General features: G+C 33.3%; 2 protein-coding genes across 5 annotated transcripts; one reads left to right on the plus strand and one right to left on the minus strand.

The window, feature by feature from the left end:
• Positions 1-1,588: 1,588 nt before the first annotated feature.
• On the plus strand, positions 1,589-5,222 carry LOC121221176 (beta-glucosidase BoGH3B). Of its 4 annotated transcripts, XM_041101790.1 has the most exons (9): positions 1,589-1,717; positions 1,812-1,875; positions 2,167-2,346; positions 2,446-2,650; positions 3,527-3,617; positions 3,815-3,960; positions 4,069-4,312; positions 4,440-4,544; positions 4,623-4,847. In XM_041101790.1, the coding sequence occupies exons 3-9, from the start codon at positions 2,196-2,198 to the stop codon at positions 4,830-4,832; spliced, it is 1,152 nt and encodes a 383-aa protein (XP_040957724.1). In that variant the 5' UTR covers positions 1,589-1,717; positions 1,812-1,875; positions 2,167-2,195; the 3' UTR covers positions 4,833-4,847. The 4 variants fall into 4 exon arrangements, with proteins under 4 accessions (XP_040957724.1, XP_040957727.1, XP_040957725.1 ...); XM_041101793.1 differs by lacking the exons at positions 1,589-1,717; positions 4,623-4,847 and adding an exon at positions 4,949-5,222 and having other exon boundaries at positions 1,724-1,875; positions 4,440-4,580; XM_041101791.1 differs by lacking the exon at positions 1,589-1,717 and having other exon boundaries at positions 1,724-1,875; positions 4,440-4,533; positions 4,623-4,799.
• Positions 5,223-6,963: 1,741 nt separating this feature from the next.
• LOC107892197 (probable carboxylesterase 11) lies at positions 6,964-11,276 on the minus strand. The gene is made up of 2 exons (XM_016817212.2): positions 9,912-11,276; positions 6,964-7,924 (listed from the first exon to the last, which is right to left on the minus strand). The coding sequence occupies exons 1-2, from the start codon at positions 10,715-10,717 to the stop codon at positions 7,393-7,395; spliced, it is 1,338 nt and encodes a 445-aa protein (XP_016672701.1). The 5' UTR covers positions 10,718-11,276; the 3' UTR covers positions 6,964-7,392.
• Between the last annotated feature and the right edge of the window lie 7,202 nt (positions 11,277-18,478).

An 18,478-nucleotide genomic window follows, 5' to 3' on the forward strand; every position in this document is an offset into this window, starting at 1 on the left:
AAGGGGATGTAAGAAAGAGTATAATTACGACCAAATCTGCCTGATATGTCCGCTAACAGGTCGTTCAAAAAGAATGTATGGGCGTCATCTGCGCCAGTCAAACTGCGAAAACCCCTATGAAACTCAGGGAGTTTAACTACGAGAATTAGTTCTTTCTTTATTACCTGAGACTTCGAAAGTCACTTACGAATGCTTTTGTATAGATTCTCACTAAGTTCATTCGAACTTACGAGTATTTTACCTTGAATGTAAGGTCAAGGAATAACTCTAGGATTGTGTGGAGGGACCAAACCAAGCACCGCCAAGTCCACAAGAATGGCTTTGTAGCTGCATCATGCATACAGAGGGGAACCCTAAGAGGCTACACCTCAGGGTTCAAATAAGTGTAATTTTATCGAAATTTTAGGTTCCAAGTCATTGTGTATAAATATAGATGCTCAATAAGGCAAAATGATTGTAAGAACCTTAGTAATTATAGAAAGTTAATTTGAACCTTTAGATTTTGAAATATGTTGATATCTAAGATATTAAAGCAAAGTTATGTGAAAATATGTATTAAATCTGGCGTTATTTAAGTTGTAAATAAATCAAGTTAGAAATATTATTAAATAAATCGATTTAATTGTGACATTTAGTAATCAGACCTGGCGATCAGGTCGAGTAAAGGGTGTTACAAATTGTGTCTAGGAATCCAACTTGACGAGGAGTACCAATGTGTCCCAGATCTGGCATAGGGGACATGGCCAAGTGCTCCCTTGGAATCCCAAGAGGAGGACCTCTAGAATCCCTTTGCCTTTGACCATTCCAGTAGCACTTGCAAAAGATGACTAACCAAAGTATTGCTCAAAAAGGGAATGTAGCTCAAAACAGATCTCACCTTTGATACCTTTATGAAAGTCCTTTAGATGCGAACCAATTTTGGCATCAATCTGTGTAAACTCCATCTACAACTAAGACAGCTCATGTTGCAACAACCCCATCTCTTTTTGCAACTTGATGGTGACTCCATCGTTTTCCATGAGAACTAGAATAGCTCTGGTACCTTTGTTACGTGTAAAATTCTGAGAAGGAAATTTGATAAAAAAAGAAGGGAAGAGAGGAGAAGAACCGAGAGAAATAAGAGAAGAGAAGAATGAAAAGCAACACTCAAATTTTCCATTATCGTATTACCCACCCTTGATTGGTGCTAAAAAGGTGAGTAATGACCATATAACCAACTGAAAATTGTTAACACACTGCCTCAAATCACACCGTTTCATTAAACGGTCATAAGCCAAAATAAATTGTTTTAAAAGTCTTAAACCCCTATTCCACACACACCATTTCATTAAAATTAGGAATGAAACGCTGCGCTTTACAGCTCACACTATAACAGCTAAAAGAAATGACAACTGAAATATCAAACTAACACCATGTTTGGTTGGGTGTATTGGCTATGCCAATACACCCCTAATCGGTGGGCCCCACCTAATCCCCCTCTAATCTGCCGTTTGGTTCAATGTATTGCTAATCCCCCTCTAATCCGTTACTTTCCTAATCCCCAAAATTCTCTGTTTTGTAATCCCTGCCTCCTCCTCAGTTTACACCCGTTTTACAGCCTTAGCCCTAATTTGCCCTCCCAACTAGAAATCCACCTCCAGCCTCTCCCTCCCAACATCAAACAGATCCTGCGAGCGAAGTCACCTCCAGCCTCTCCCTCCTCAAAACACGCTTTTAAGTTTCTCTCTTCTGCCACCGTCTTCTTCATCATCTTCCCCTCTTTCTTTATTTTTTTTAATTTCAACACCTAACATACATGTTTCATTTCGCAGAAGCCATCTTTATCTGTTTCTCATGTGACTCTGAAGCCTCATTCTTTCCTTCAACGTACCCAAGGTAAAGTTTTCTCAACTTCTTCTCAATCATTTATTTCCATCTACTTGCCTTTCTGTTTTAATTCTTCATGACTTTGGAATTTCTTGCATAAATTTCTATGAAGACAATACTGCTGATGTTTTGGATTAAGTATTGATTTATCCATTTTTGTTTTTCTCCGGTTAAGGGAACAAGCTAGTAGAAGAGCTACGAACAATTTGATTATCATTTCGAATCAAAACTTGAATTTTAGAAGTGAGATTTAATCGAATTAAAATTCTGGGTTGAGCTCGAATTTTCTTTATCCTTCAGATTTTCTCTGTTCAATTCAATTTTGGTTAATGGATTGCACTTACAAGAATCCAAATGCACCCATAGAGGATCGAGTCAAAGACCTTCTTTCTCGAATGACTCTACAAGAAAAGATCGGTCAAATGACCCAAATCGAGCGAAGTGTCGCCACTCCTGCTGATCTCAAAAGCTTTTCCATAGGTACCTTTATTTTTTTTCCTCTTTTAGGCATTTTCTCGAATAGTCTGTTGATAATTTTTGAGAACTAGAGAACACTGATTAGCCTTAAATTTTTGGCAGGTAGTATACTGAGTGCCGGTGGAAGTGTGCCATTTGAGAAAGCATTGCCAGCTGATTGGGCTGATATGGTGGATAAGTTCCAGCAGGCAGCACTTGAGTCTCGGCTTGGGATACCGCTTATTTATGGGATTGATGCAGTTCATGGTAACAATAGTGTTTATGGTGCCACTATATTTCCTCACAATGTTGGAGTTGGAGCTACTAGGTTTGTTTCTTCTTTGATTTTAAGTCTTTTATGGTAATTTCTAATATTTCTTTGATCAATGCCAATGTTGATGAAGGAAAATAAATGAATATTGTGATATTAATTTTCCCCTATATTACATCATGTCCATTAGAGAGAAAAAAAATATAGAGTTTTTGACTGGTACTATGTGCTAAAAATGAGTGATGTTTCAAAAGAACTTATCCCACCTCACTTATTCTAAAACTTTAGACTTTTGCTTATAATATAGAGTCAGTTGAGAGGATGGGCTTGCGCACACGAGAATTGGACCCCAAAGTCCAGTGTTGTGCAAATCAATAGATTTCCCCTTGCGCGTGATAAGCTCGTATTTTTAAACATTTCGTTGAAATTACCCAAAAGCCTTGTGTTGCTTGAACTCAAGTGCGAGTGCTAGATGTATATGTTCAACATAGGAGTGCTCTTTTTTCTAAGTTTCCCCCTATAATAAGGGGTTGCTCCTTGGGGGCAAGTGCCGGATATAGGTATGTGTTGAGCACAAGTATGCTCATTTTTTTTTCTAGGTATTAAGAAAGAGGGAAAAAAGGAATTGGACTAGAACTAGGCACTCTTGTATTATGTTGCTAAAAATCAGAGGCAAGTGCTGGATATAAGTGTGTCAAACATAAATATGCTTAAAATTTTCTATGTATATAAAGGATCTTAACGCGTATCCAAGTCTAATTATGTGTGGATATGGATATTTTAAGCAAAATGAAGAGGTAGAGTAACATAACTCTTGTATTTAGCCTTCTCCATTTCCTCAGCCAACTTTTTACAGTAAAAGATTCATGGGAGTATCATTTCAAATACAGTAGTTGTATTTTCTAATTATTGAAAATTATATGCTCATCATAGAGATGCAGATTTGGCTCAAAGAATTGGGGCTGCAACTGCTCTTGAAGTTAGGGCAACTGGCATTCACTATGACTTTGCTCCCTGCGTAGCTGTAAGTACTGTAAAAATAATTAGCCAAATGTTCTTTGATTCTACCATGTTGTACCAAGTCAAATAATTACCGAGATACTAGACCTGATAATTCATACGTCCATGTTGTGTTCATGTCATAATCATGTTTAAGATCCTTTTTATATATTATAAAATTTTCTATTATATAGATTTTGAGACATTAGTGTATTATCACAGGTATGCAGGGATCCCAGATGGGGAAGATGTTTTGAGTGTTATAGTGAAGACACCAACATTGTTCGAAAAATGACTTCCATTATTACAGGTTTGCAGGGAAAACCACCGGCGGACTACCCGAAAGGCTACCCTTTTGTAGCTGGCAGGTAGATATATTCGTGTTGGATTCTGTATCAACTATCAATAACCATATACAGGTATACCTCGTTAGAAACTTGTTTCAATCTCTCATCATCAAGTTTGCTTGATTCCAGAAACAATGTCATTGCATGTGCGAAGCATTTTGTTGGAGATGGAGGCACTGAAAAGGGTATAAATGAAGGGAATACCATATTATCATATGATGATTTAGAGAGCATTCATATGGCACCATATCTGGACTGTATTTCTCAGGGGGTTTCCACCATTATGGCATCATATTCCAGTTGGAACGGACGTCAACTTCATGCTGATCGTTTCCTCTTGACAGAAATTCTAAAAGATAAACTAGGTTTCAAGGTTTGGATCCCTGTATTCTTTTCATCCGAAATGGCCTATAGGTGTACTGTGAAATGCCTATTATAGTAAGGCATTCCATCAAATGCTTTATGTAGCATATGTAACTTCGGGGGAATGTTCTGTTCAGGGTTTTGTAATTTCCGACTGGGAAGCACTCGATCGACTCACTGAACCTCGAGGCTCAAACTATCGTTATTGTATTTCTACTGCTGTTAATGCTGGTATCGACATGGTATAGAATGTTTCTCGAATTCTACAATAAATCTTTCTTTTGTTCATTTCTTCATTCCTTGATTGAGAAAATGTGCAGGTAATGGTGCCTCTCAGATATAAACAGTTCATGGATGATTTGACGTTTCTGGTTGAATCTGGGGAAGTACTGATGTCCAGGATAGATGATGCCGTTGAACGAATATTGAGAGTGAAATTTGTTTCCGGTCTTTTCGAATATCCCTTCTCCGATAGATCTCTGCTGGATATAGTTGGCTGCAAGGTAAATATTGCAGAATTTAGCATCTGATAACTGAACTTTTGGAACATGGTTTTGAAGGAAATTTTTTTTCCAACATTTTTCCAAGAATTTATTGCAATTAGTTCAACAGTAAGCGGCCGAGTTTCCGAGACTCGGTATGTTTGCTTGTTAGGAGAAACATGTTTGCTACTTTTTATTAGGTAAATGTTTATTAGGTAAATTATGTCAGTCAAGGATATAGGATTGATTTAATCTTTTGTTTTATCTCTTTATTCTTGTCTTTTGCCTTTTCTGAAGCTGATATCAAATGTCAATGGAAGAAGAATACCATTTTTGTATTGTTTAATTCCGTGTTCATAGTTTATGTATAGAAACTTGGGAAGATGAAAACGATATTCGATTCAATTCTATGTTGATAAAGGTTTGAGTTTTTGAGAACATGATGTCCTAAGTAATTTTTATTATCATAAAAATTATAATTTAATTTTGAATCCTAATTTTTGCCTTTTACGAGTCGAACAAGCGTAGTGCTGGGTAAAATATTTATCTCTAAATGCATGTAATTTTGAATAATTCAATTATTTATATGAAAATGCACCTATGAATTTCTTTTCATCGATTTAATTTAAAAAAAATAAGGTAATATTTTAGCATTACGAAAATTAAAGAGATTGTTGCCAAAATTACTGGATACGCTCTCATTTGTTGTTCTTAATGTTATAATGTGAGTAAATTTTAAAAAATATAATAAAATTAAATTGAGTATTTTGTTTATTTCCAAAATCAAATTCACTTAATTAATAAATTTCATGCATTCTTAAATTTTACGGGATCATATTTAAATACTGGGTTCAAAATTTTAAAACAACATGTATTAAGTTATTGTGAGGTTGTTAATACTTTTCTCATATATAATTGAATCTCGAACTCGAGTTTTCTCTAATTCTCAAAGTACAGACTAAATCATTAACTAAGAACATATTTTTTATGATATTATTATTACATTTCTTTTATGTTGGATTAGTATTGTTTCTTTATTTAATTTATATGATTTATCATAATAAATTATTTTTAAAAAATTATCCTTATAGTATATTTTAAAATCATGAGATATTTAAAATATTTTATTTGAGTGATTCAATTTAGAGAAAATTGTTTGTGTTATTTCTTTGTATTCAAAATATTATAAAATTTAGAGAAAATTTATATTTTACAGTATCATATATTATGATTTGAGTAAATTAATATAAGAATATTAATTATTAAGAATTTTATTAAATTATATAGTTTAATTAAAATATATTTAATAATAATTATGTTAATTTATATTTTACAGTATCATATATTATGATTTGAATAAATTAATATAAGAATATTAATTATTAAGAATTTTATTAAATTATATAGTTTAATTAAAATATATTTAATAATAATTATGTTAATTTATATTTTACAGTATCATATATTATGATTGAGTAAATTAATATAAGAATATTAATTATTAAGAATTTCATTAAATTATATATTTTAATTAAAATATATTTAATAATAATTATGTTAATTTATATTTTACAGTATCATATATTATGATTTCAGTAAATTAATATAAGAATATTAATTATTAAGAATTTTATTAAATTATATATTTTAATTAAAATATATTTAATAATAATTATGTTTAAATATGATTAAACTATTTATTATTGATAATAATAATCTTATTATAATTTAAATAACAATAACAATAATTATTTACCAAAATAAATTTATGCTAAGGGTATTCTAGTCATTTTAGTTTTTTCCATTATGCTATTACACCTCTATTCCATTCAACCAAACACAAGATTACTATTACGCCTCTATTCCATTACATTCAACCAAACAGTGGATTAGCTATTACACCTCTAATCCAATACACCTCTAATCCCAATACACCTCTAATCCAATACGCCTCTAATCCAATACAGCGAACCAAACGTGCCCTAAAGAATTTTTGACCGTTGCTTCTCTTTGTTCCATAACACTATCAATACGAATGAATTTATGAGTTTTCTCTTTCTTCTAAAACCCTTTCTTCTCTTTTGAAATCCCCGAATTCTTCTCATTTCTTGAATTTCAAAATTGGTTCGTAACATAATTCTATAAGACAAGCATTTCAAAGGTTTATATTGCCACAAGCTTTGATGGTTAAGTTGCCATTGCTATTACTGTAAATACATAACAAAACTCTCTATTCACGAGAAATGATACATTTTAATTCACAGTTGGAAAGAAAAAAAAAATTTGTTACATCAGCAGTCAAGAGGAGTAATCTCATCTTCACAAGCACAACAGGATATGGGGGAAACCCAAAAGCCGAGGTACGAGTTAGAATGATAAATTACCAATAAGTGAATAAATGGGATATGATTATCCCGATCCTGTTTACGGCAACCCTGCATCATCTCATTATCTTTTGTCGATCGAATAACTGAAAATGATGCACTGCTGCAAATCTTTTTCTGCATTTTAACCTCCCACTTAATAAGAGTTCTCATTCTCTTTGTTGATCGAATAACAGAAAAAGATGCACTGCTGCAAATCTTTTTCTACATTTGAAACCTCCCACTTAATAAGATAACTCATTACCTCGAAATGAGATGTACTTCTTTACCCAGATGGCAATGTCCTCAGCACACGCTTGAGCTTGAGGAGTCTTTAGAAGCATGTCAAGGGTTGCAAATTCGTGAACCGCATCCTTATATTCGAGAACAGGTGCATCGACATTTACATTCCGAAGTGCCTCTGAGTATGCAACGGCCCGATCTCTCATCCAGTCATGTTCTGCTACAATTGTCAGTGTCGGGGGCATGCGCTTCAAAGACCTGTCTAGGATGAGGGGATTGCCAGCCGGGTGGTCAAGGCTTAACTTTTCCTCGGGAAGAAAGAGTTTCCATGCAAGTAAGCACATTGGCATGTCGTAAAAGTAGGAGTTTGCCAACCTTGTTTCTGACTTTGTTGGAATACTTCCAATGAAGAATGGATACATTAGAACCTGTGCTACAACCTTGACAGGATCCAGACGCTTGCCAGCTTCGATAGCTTTGCAAGCCACGTAATCCGCAATGTTTGCTCCACAACTCACCCCAAGTAGAACACATCTGTTTCAACAATGTCAAAAATTAAAGATTCGGCAAAATCGCCATATGAAAATTGAATGCAACATAGAAGAATTTATCTACATATTCGAGAAAATACTAAGAACCAGCAAGTTTACCAACACTAGGCAGGAGTTCAAAAATGGGCTCATTCAGATAAGTTATAATCTCTATAATACTCTTAAATGCATGAATAATGTGGAAGTAGAAATAACATTAAAGCCTAGCAGAGATAATAACTAATAAGAAAGGTCCGTAAGAAATTCATCGATCCCTACCAACCTAATGGAAGAAATAGATCTGGACAAAACACAAAGGTAGATTCTTAAAGTATAAGTTCTCTTCCGGTTACAAGGGTAAATTTAGTAGCACTTGGGACATCCTTCGACAAAATACAAGTAAATAAGCCAATTTGCAGCAAGCGTGCATCAATACAGTTTATCCTCAAGTAGCATAGAATATAATGCATGCATATACATTTTTAGTGTCTAAGAAATTAAAACCACAAACATCAATCAAAACTAATAAAATAGGTAGATAAATGCTACAACCCAGGGCCAAAGCGAGCAAAACGAATATCTCAATACCATCTTAGGCAATCAAATTAGAAACAGAAATTAAAGAGAAGTGCTTGATATTACATGCACTTGAAACTTTACATAGAAAAGACTACTTTGAAATATTGGACTGTATTCAGTGAAGAGGAGATCGCAAGTGCACAAAAGAGAATAGACTAAAGTCACTGAAGCTCTCAGGGAAATATGGGCTTTGGAGATTGAACAATATAGATCCTATATTAGAACACTATAGCAGGATCACAAATTACCCAAACTAAGTTACTATCAAACGGTTAGCAATCAAAACCTCATTCACAAGCATTCATCCTACCTATAGCTATCTAATTCAATCATTGAATTCAAACTTACAAGTCAGATTTCCCTAATCAAGATGTACTTCCTAATTTTCAACAAAATAAAACAAAATATAATACAATTCAGATTAAAACTTTACCTACATTGCCTCTATTGACACTGAATGAATTTAAGCTTATTAATCAAACTTCCATGATTGAGTCGCAGTTTCTAGCTCATATCATGAAACTAAACGACCTATAGAAAGAACTATGAGCAACACATAACATCTTCAGCCAAAAACACATCAATGGCAGAAAATCTAGCAAAAACATCAAACAAATGTAAAGATAACAGTATCTCATTCATGCTGGGATCAAATTGAACTTAACTAACCCCTAAATTTTCAACCAAATAAAACAAAATCAAGCAATGCATATGAAATCCAACACTCAATTGTCGTAAAACTATAAAACCAATTCAAATTAAAACTTTACCTAGATTGCATAGACTGATACCAAATGAGTTTAAGCTTATAAGTCATATTTCCATAATCGAGTTGCACTTTCTAGCCCATATGGTAAACCTAATGGATCTATAAACCGAACTACAACCAATACACATAATATCTCCAGCCAAAAACACATCAATAGCAGAAAATCTAACCCCAAAACAACAAACAAACAAAATTTAAGATCACAGTATCAACATTCATGGTGGGATCAAATTGAACTTAACTAACCCTACATGTTCAACCAATTCAGATTAAAATTTTACCCACATAGCATCTACCGACACTGAACGAATTTAAGCTTATAAGTCAAACTTCTATGATCAAAGTTGCAGTTTCTACCTCATATCGTGAACCTAATCGACCTATAAACTAAACTACAAGCAATGCATATAACATCTCCAGCCAAAAACACATCAATAGCAGAAAATCTAACAAAAACATCAAACAAAAGTGAAAATCACAGCATCCCATTCATACTAGGATAAAATTTAACTTAACTAACCCCTTTATTTTCAATCAAATAAATTCATTTACAAAAACAAATACAAAAAGATAATAAAAAATAATAAAATAAGAAGAAGAAGAAGATCGAAACATTGAATGGTTAAAATGAAGGAATAACAACCTTGATGGATCACCATGAGCTGCCAACCATGGCTCAACCATGGAAGCCCCAAATGCATCCACAATATGTCTTTGAACTTCGGCCTTGGTAAACTCTGCTCCAACCCCACGAGCCCCACTCCCCATTGACTTAAAACACTCGGCTAAATTCGCTTGCTTCCCTAACCAATTCAAGACCTTCAATCCATCGTCAAAAGCCGTCGGATACTTATTCTCCGGCGCCAACCTATAACCAACGGCCACAACTATAACATCACACAATTTCGCTATCCTCCGACAAAAGAAATCGTTGGCGACCGACTCATTGCTCCCACTAACCCAACCCCCGCCGTGAAACTGTAACATTATCGGCAATTTTCGACATTTTTGAGGTTGTGGTGAATAACCTCGATAAACATTATTGTCGGATCTTGAATTTAACCCATCAAGACTGCTTCTTCTCGAATCATTTCTCGGGGTTCCGGTATCAGAAGGAGCATAGCTGTTCCTCCGGTGGTTAATGGAATTGGGGTCTAATAGGGAGGATCTGAGGTGGGATTTGGGGTGGGATTGTTCGGGAGGGGAAAGAGACGATTCTGGGAGGAAGATCCGAATACAGAGGGCAGTAAACGGGTCAATGTGGATGTCTTTAGTGGCGACACCGTCGGTGAAACAAGGATTGGGAGCGGAAACGGATTCTTCGGGTCGGGTCGTGACACCGTAAGGATTGGAGGATTCGTCAATAGGGTCTTGAATCCAGCTTTGCAAACGCTGCTTCAAGAGGAACTTGAAGAATACACTATATAATTTTACAGCTACGCTTGGCATTTCCCTTGAAATTTTTTTTCTAATTTTTACAACAAAAACAAAAGTTCTTTTTAATGTTTTTCGTCGAAAACAAATTCCGGGTATTGATCTTTTCAACGTTTTTTGTTGATGAATTTGCAGAGCCCTGAAATAAATGAAGATGATGCTTTTCCCTTCCTTTTTTTTTTCTTTCCAATTCTGAGGGTTTTTTCTTCCTTTTTTTTTATTTTTATTTTCCCTGTTTTGGGGTTTTTCAAGGTTGAGATAAATTCAAGGTTTTTGGAGGGGGAAAGAAAAGTATGAAACTTTGAAATGGGTTAATTATGGGTTGAAATTTGACATAGGAAATGGGTGATTAGGGTTTATAAAAACTGGGAAATTATGCTTGAAATATGATACCATATATTTCAATGGCAGATCAAATGGAAGTGTTGAATGAAAGAAAGAAAAGAAAAGGAAAGGGAAGAAGAGGGCCCTTGGTTGGATGATAGGTTACAAGAAGATCATGCAACCAGCAGCTTTAATAAGATGTTCTTTTTTATTTGCTTTTAATGATAGGCTGTTATACTATAAGGTTATTTTAGTGATAAAAATGTTGGAATATGGGATTTATATAATATACCCTAATGACATAATTGACCTCACAAGCGAGAGGTACGAGGATTAGAAAGGTAGATCTAAGACAAATTAATTGCAAAGTTGATAACTTCTATTGGGAAATGTTACATTTTGAAGTCCCTATCATTGTGTTTAAATAAATTCTAAGATAACCTTTACCAACGTAAGACCAAAAAACACATAAAACATATATTTTATATTATGATTTAGAATTTTAATTTTATTCTTAAATTTAAATGAAGGTTTAAATTATCATTTGTATCAACTAAATTCCTAGTAAAAGTATTATGAAGGTCTCTGTACTAATAGTCAAATTGTATTTTGTTCATTTTATTAAAAAAGTAAATTAATCTATATATATTAAACCAAAGAACAAATTAGTCTTTTTAATTAAAATTTTTATCCACTTTCTAGAGTTAAAAATTGACATGATTAACGAAATAATTAGACAATTATACATGGCGTGCCACATATACCTCATGTTGATGTACAATGACCAAATTTTTAACAATAAAAATATATGAAATTTTTAACAGAATAATCAGTTTATTTTTTTTATCTACCGTACATGAACTTCCTTGTTTTTTTAATAGAGCAAAATACAACCCCACACTTTATACAAGGCCTCCACAATACTTTCACCTCAAATTCCTTTCTAATTAACTAAATTTAATGTACAACATATTAAATACATATATATTAATTATATAAATAAATTGGTTTTAACTTGGTAAGAAAAATCTCTTAAATTTTAATAACCAATTATCATTTATGTGAAACATATTTATAACATGATATTCAAATTTTAAATATATATTATTGTATGAATAAATTAGTTTTAACTTGTTAAGAAAATCTTCTAACTTTTAATAATAAAGATTTTTTTAAATAATATGTTTCATGTAAAATCTAAACTAACATTTAAACTAACGTTTAAACTGATAAAAGATATTGACCACTATAATATTAATATTTTGATAATTCAATTAATTTATTTTGAATTCCGCGGCTAATTTAAATTTAGATTTTTTTTATATTTGAGTATAGCAAAAAATATATTAAAATATGTGGTGGAGAAGTTATTTCCCGAAATATGTTTTGCTTCTTAAATGAGTATCTCGACATCTATGAGTGTCAATATCAAGGCATTGTCAAATCCTCATAAAATTTGTGCATTGACTGTAAGGAGAAAAGTATTGTGAAGAACAATGTAGAAACATCAACATTCATGGATGTTGAATTCAAAGTAGTTAACATTAACATGGTATTTATTGCTCGTAGGTCCAACCAACTCATTTAATATAAAGAACTCAACACCTTTGAGTGTTGAAATCCTCTCCTTTAAATTCTCCACCCCGTTCTCTATTGTTTTCACTGAAAATCCTCAAAAAAAATAAAACAAAAATCTAACACTCTCCCTATTGGCATTACTTACTTGATTAACATTTTAATGCATTTCTTGCCTCTATCCTTTAAACATGATCTACGATTAATAAATACCGTGTCAATGTTAACTACCTTGAACTTGATACCTATGAGTGTTGGAATCCTCTTTTATAAATTTTTCACCCCATTATTTTTTGTTTTTGTTAAAAATCCTCCAAAAATCCATAACACTCTCTCCTAACATTACTAACTCGATTAAAATTTTAATGCATTTCAAGCTTTTATCTTTTCCGACAAGGTGGCAATAAACTCCGATGGCAAGAACGAAACTTTATTGATATTAAAGAAACTAATACAAAATAGAAAAGAAAAGAGTACAACCAAATCCCAATAGTGATTATTGCATATATAAATCGTAAATACAAATTTATAACCATGGCAATTAATTAAATCATGTCACATAATTAAGTTAAAAAGACGAGACCTGAGCAATCTGCCATGAAATGCCGAGGACAGGCAAGATAAGTACATTAAATACGGTAAACTATATTGCTTCACAGTTTTGATGAAAATTACATTTCGATCATCCAACTTTAAAAGTTTACGTAATAATTATTAATAACAAATTTGATCTCTGAACTAAAATAAAATATTATTTTAGTATTTTGAATTATTTTCTTAATAGCTATTCTAGAAAAGTTTTTGAAAAAACATAAAAATTAATTAAAATTAATATAAATATAAAATGTATTATAAATAATTATTATAAAAATTAAATAAAAAAATTTATATCCAACTACAACGATTATCAATATCCAACTACAAGATGGATACTGTCAGAAGAGTTGCTGGACCTATGGAACTTGATGCGATACCTTATTAACTACTCAGGTATCACCCCTAACTAATATGATTAAAACATTGAAGAGACTAGCTTCAGTGCAGGAAATGAAAGCAGTCGAGCTAACATGTGTCTATTGTGGGGAAGATCATGTTTTTGATGAATGCCGGTTGAACCCATTATCAGTATTTTACATGGGAAATTTCAATTGGAACAACAACCCATATTCCAACACCTACAATCCAGGGCGGAAACAACACCCAAATTTCAACTGGAGTAATCAAGGATTGGGAAATTCCAGTAATGTTGTTCGACAGAATGCCATCAGTGCACCACCTGATTATAATCAACCCATGCCATGGCAAGATGTTTAACAAAGTTCAGCATCATCTTCTGCATCTATGGAAGCTTTGTTGAAGGAATATATGGCTAAAAATGATGTCGAAATCTAGAGTCAAGCTGCGTCCCTACGAGCTCTTGAGAATCAAGTGGGGCAGATAGCAAATACTTTAAATTTGAGACCACAAGGAGCTTTCCAAGTGATACTGAGAATTCGAGATCACAAGGAAAAGAGCATTGCAAAGTAATCGCTCTCAGAAGTGGAGCTCAGTTGAATGATGTTGTTAAAGATGCCACGGCAGAAGAGGACGACTCAAGACTCGATCATGAATAGATCTCATAACCAACTGAAAAGCATTCAGTGTCTAAAAATGGTCAGCAGAAAAATGTTGTGGCAAAATTAGATCATGTTGCCAACAAAAATGCCACAACAAAACAATATCAGCAACCTGAAGGACGACCACCTCCACCATTTTCTTACCTAATTGATGTGCAAAAAGGCACACTAGCTATGAGGGTGAATGATCAGCAGGTTACATTCAACATATTCGATGCCTTGAAATGTGTTGGTGAGAGTGAAGATTGCCAGGCCATTGGTTTGCTAGAAACGACAATAGAAGAAAAGTTTGCAAAATGTTTGTCTCAACAAAATCTTCTATCTCCAATAGTCCGTTTGAACAGAAAATGCTCAACTCACTCGGTCAGTTACAGAAGCAACTCAATCTCTTTGAGACTTAGCAACTCCAAACTGCTGCGAAATTGGAAAAAGCGTAAAAAAAATCTTTTCTATCTTTCTTTTCTTTAGTTGCTTTACTTTAATTTCATTTTTTATTTTTTTTTATTTTTATCTTTAATTACTTAACGTTATTTTCATTTCTAGTTTATCGCCTTATTAATGAGATCTCGAAGTCTGATAAAGAAAGGGTGGATTTGCACCCAATAAAAAGGAGTTGCTATCGGATGAAAATGAAGGGGACGAGGATGAAGCTGAAGTTGATGAGCCTAGACCTACCACACACACTGCCACTGAGGAGAAGGAACAAAAATGACCAAAGGGTGATGAAGAGAAGACAGAATCAGTAAACATTGAATCTAACCGAGAAAGAGAAGAAGTGAGCCATATTCTTGCACCAACTGAACTTGCTACTGCACCTCAATCAATTGCACCCATATCAAAGAAAAATTGTGAGATTAATCAACTGATTGATGGTCTTACAAAATTAGATGATATTTATGATGAAGAGGTGTCAATCAATATACTGAAAAGGAAGCAGTGTTATAAGCGCACTACTCGAAAAATAACTGCCCGAATTAAAGTAACACCAAAATTTTCCCAAGCTTTCGTCTTTATTTTCATTTGCATATTTTTCATTATATACCATGTGTTGTTCTACATTCATAATTTTTTTCATTACATTGTAGATATATATGTTTGTTTTTGCACTTTGGAATTTTAAATTGTTCATGCATTGAGGACAATGCATCCTTTAGGTTTGGGGGTGTGTTGTGCATATAGTCTACATTAGATATGTGTTTTAATATTTGTTCATTTTTCATTCATTTTTCCATGACATACAAATGCCAAATAACTGCTAGACTATGACAAGTATGTCAAAACCATTTTTTTGTAAAGGGGTTGACTTTTTATTTAAAAACGAAAATAGAGTCGCCACCAATCCTTTTTATTTAGGTGTGATTTGATCACCTCATAATTTAATCATTTTAATAAAATTTTAAATTTACTAAAACGATAATTTTTGGTCTAAAAAATTTAGAAAACGGGTTCAGGAGTCGGTTACGCACGAGGAAGGATCAACACCCTCGATACGCTCAAAATTGGTACCTAGTTGATTACTTAATGTCTTAATGTCGAAAGTTGAAATTTTGAAAAATATTTTAAAATACGATCCCTTTTTTATTGATGTTAATTTTAAAAGCGCTTGAATTAAATTGAAATGAGCATCAAAGGCCCACTCGTCCTGCGATAACAATATGTCACATCCTGTGAGTTAGGATGTGACATTTGAACCCTCGAGAATAAGATTGCCTTTGATTTTTATTTAAAACTTAGGTATTTTAAATTTAGGAGGATGTTCGGTTGTTTAGATTTAATAAGAAAATCGAAACCCTATAAGTTAGGGTACGACTTCTTGAATTTCCAAAAACGAAACATTGTCTTATTTTGATAATTTCTTTTTACGAATAAATACAAGCGTAATTCTTCTTTTAAAATGATGTGCGCTTATCTTATTTAGGCATAACGTAAAAATGGTTATAATACATGATGTAGTGATGAAAAATTGGTATAAAATGACTATACGGACGGAATATTGGAATGATAAATGAAAAATAAATAGATAAACATAATGGTAGTAACAATATGAATAGAATAATAATGAGAAAGAAGTATAAATAGCATCCAATTAAAAATGAAAGAATAAAAAATAAATAGATGAAATAAATAACAAATAACACCACATTTAAATATCTAACGAATAAATAAAAAAATTAATAAATATATAAATAGGTAAAACCAAGCATAAATAATAATTTAAGTATTTAAAATTAATAGAATAATAGACAAATAAAATGAATATACATATTTTAAATTTAAACATTTTAAGTGTAAGAAATTAATAATTAATAATAAATAAAATAAAAAAGGGTTGAAATTTAATTGACGAAAGCAAAAATTAAAATGGACAACAAAATTTAAGGATTAAAAACAGGATTTAGATGAATTTTAAGGGATAAATTAAAAAAAAGGACTTAATAAAAGAGGACTAAAATGATACACGCTAAAAGGACTAGGGGGTAAACATGAAATTACCCCTAATTCCTTATGTGCGTCGTTTCTCAGGTGGGTTAAAATAAAATTCAAATAGAGTTATAGGGTAAAATGTGGAAATATATAAAAATAGGAAAGACTAAATTAAAAAGTAAAAAAAAGGCGGAAGGGCTGAATATGCAAATAGCCCTTCAAAGAAAAAAACGCACGGATCCCAGTCGCATTCGAGTCGATTTTCGGGTCTGATGCAAAACAGCGTTTTGGCCATTGGTGCTTAAGTCCAAAACGGCACCGTATTGTACCATATATAAATAGCAAAAAAATAGAAGAAAAAAAATATTCAGCCTTCATTTTTTTCAAAAAAATATGAGAGTTCTCTCAGTCTCTCTTAGCCCTCCCATTGGCCGGTCATGGTCACCGCCGTAGCGCCGCCGTGGCTCCACCGTGGGCGGTGGTTGAAGCCGCGCAAAAATTAGGTTTTTAGCCCATTTTAAAACGGATCTGTAGGCAAAGCCTTCCTAGTCCAGAAAATTAAAAAGAAAAGGACCCTCCACCCGCTACTAAACCCAACTTCGACGACGAAGAAAGAATCTCCGACGATGTGGTCGGGGCGTTTAGGTGAGCCTTTTCTTCCCTTTTTTTATTCTTATTATTTGTATGTAAAAAAATAAAAAAATCAAATAAGAATTTAAAAACGAAAGTAAAAATCACCTCTGAAATTTGTTTTATGTTTTCTTTTTTTATTTTCTAATGTGTTTGTAAAAAAAATACAAAGATGAAATTTAGGCTTTTATAGCCGGATACAACTTTTAATTTCTACTTTTTTTGTTTTTTTTCTGGTTGTTTCTTTTGCTGTCTTGCATTGATTTCTCTCTGCATGTGTCAGACGCGCGTGGAGGAGGTTGGTGTGCGGCGACGTGGCGGCAACAATGACATGCCTAGGTGCGGCGAAAGGTTAGTGTTTAGGGTTTATTTTTGTTGAAATGTTTTAGGCTAATTGGGCTAGGGTTAGTTTTGGGTTATCTGATTGGGCTAGCTTTTGGGCCTGATATGTAATGGGTTTTAGTTTGGGTTCTTTGGTTTGTAAATGGACTATTAATTTTGGACTCTTTTTTATTTATTTATTTGGTTTGAGTTTTGTTTTAAAATATGGCCCAGGTCAAAATTGGCCTATTACAGCTGCCCCTCTTTGCTCATTGTCGTGTAACGAGAATGGAGGAAATACTTTAAAAGGGCCAATTTTGCCTAGTCTTGCCGAATTTTGATTTTTTGGTGCTTCTTTTCTTCAAGTAGCCTTGTCCTAACCCACTGCAACTTCAGGGAGATAAGGCTAGTGGCTTCAATCTGCTCCATTGCAACTTCAGGGAAATAAGACTTGGCTTTGGTAAATTTGATCCGACCTACCGCAACTTCAAAGGTATAGGATTTGTCATTTTAATCCGCTCCACTGCAACTTCAAGGAGATAAGGCTGGTGGCTTCAATATACTCCACTGCAACTTTAGGAAGATAAGATCTGCCATAATTTGTAGCTTTAATTTGCTCCACTACAACGCCAGGGAAATAAGATTCGCTGTCTTCAGTCTGCTCCGCTGCAACTTCAAGGAGATAAGGCTAGTGGCTTCAATCTGCTCCACTGTAACTTCAGGAAGATAAGATCCGTCATAATTTGTAATTTTAATCTGTTCCACTGTAACGCCAGGGAAATAAGATTTGCCGTATTCAGTCTACTCCGCTGTAACTTCAAGGAGATAAGGCTGGTGGCTTCAATCTGCTCCACTACAACTTCAGGAAGATAAGATCCACCATAAT

The sequence above is a fragment of the Gossypium hirsutum genome, chromosome D09 (genome assembly GCF_007990345.1).
Source record: "Gossypium hirsutum isolate 1008001.06 chromosome D09, Gossypium_hirsutum_v2.1, whole genome shotgun sequence".
NCBI classification, from domain to species: Eukaryota; Viridiplantae; Streptophyta; class Magnoliopsida; order Malvales; family Malvaceae; genus Gossypium; species Gossypium hirsutum.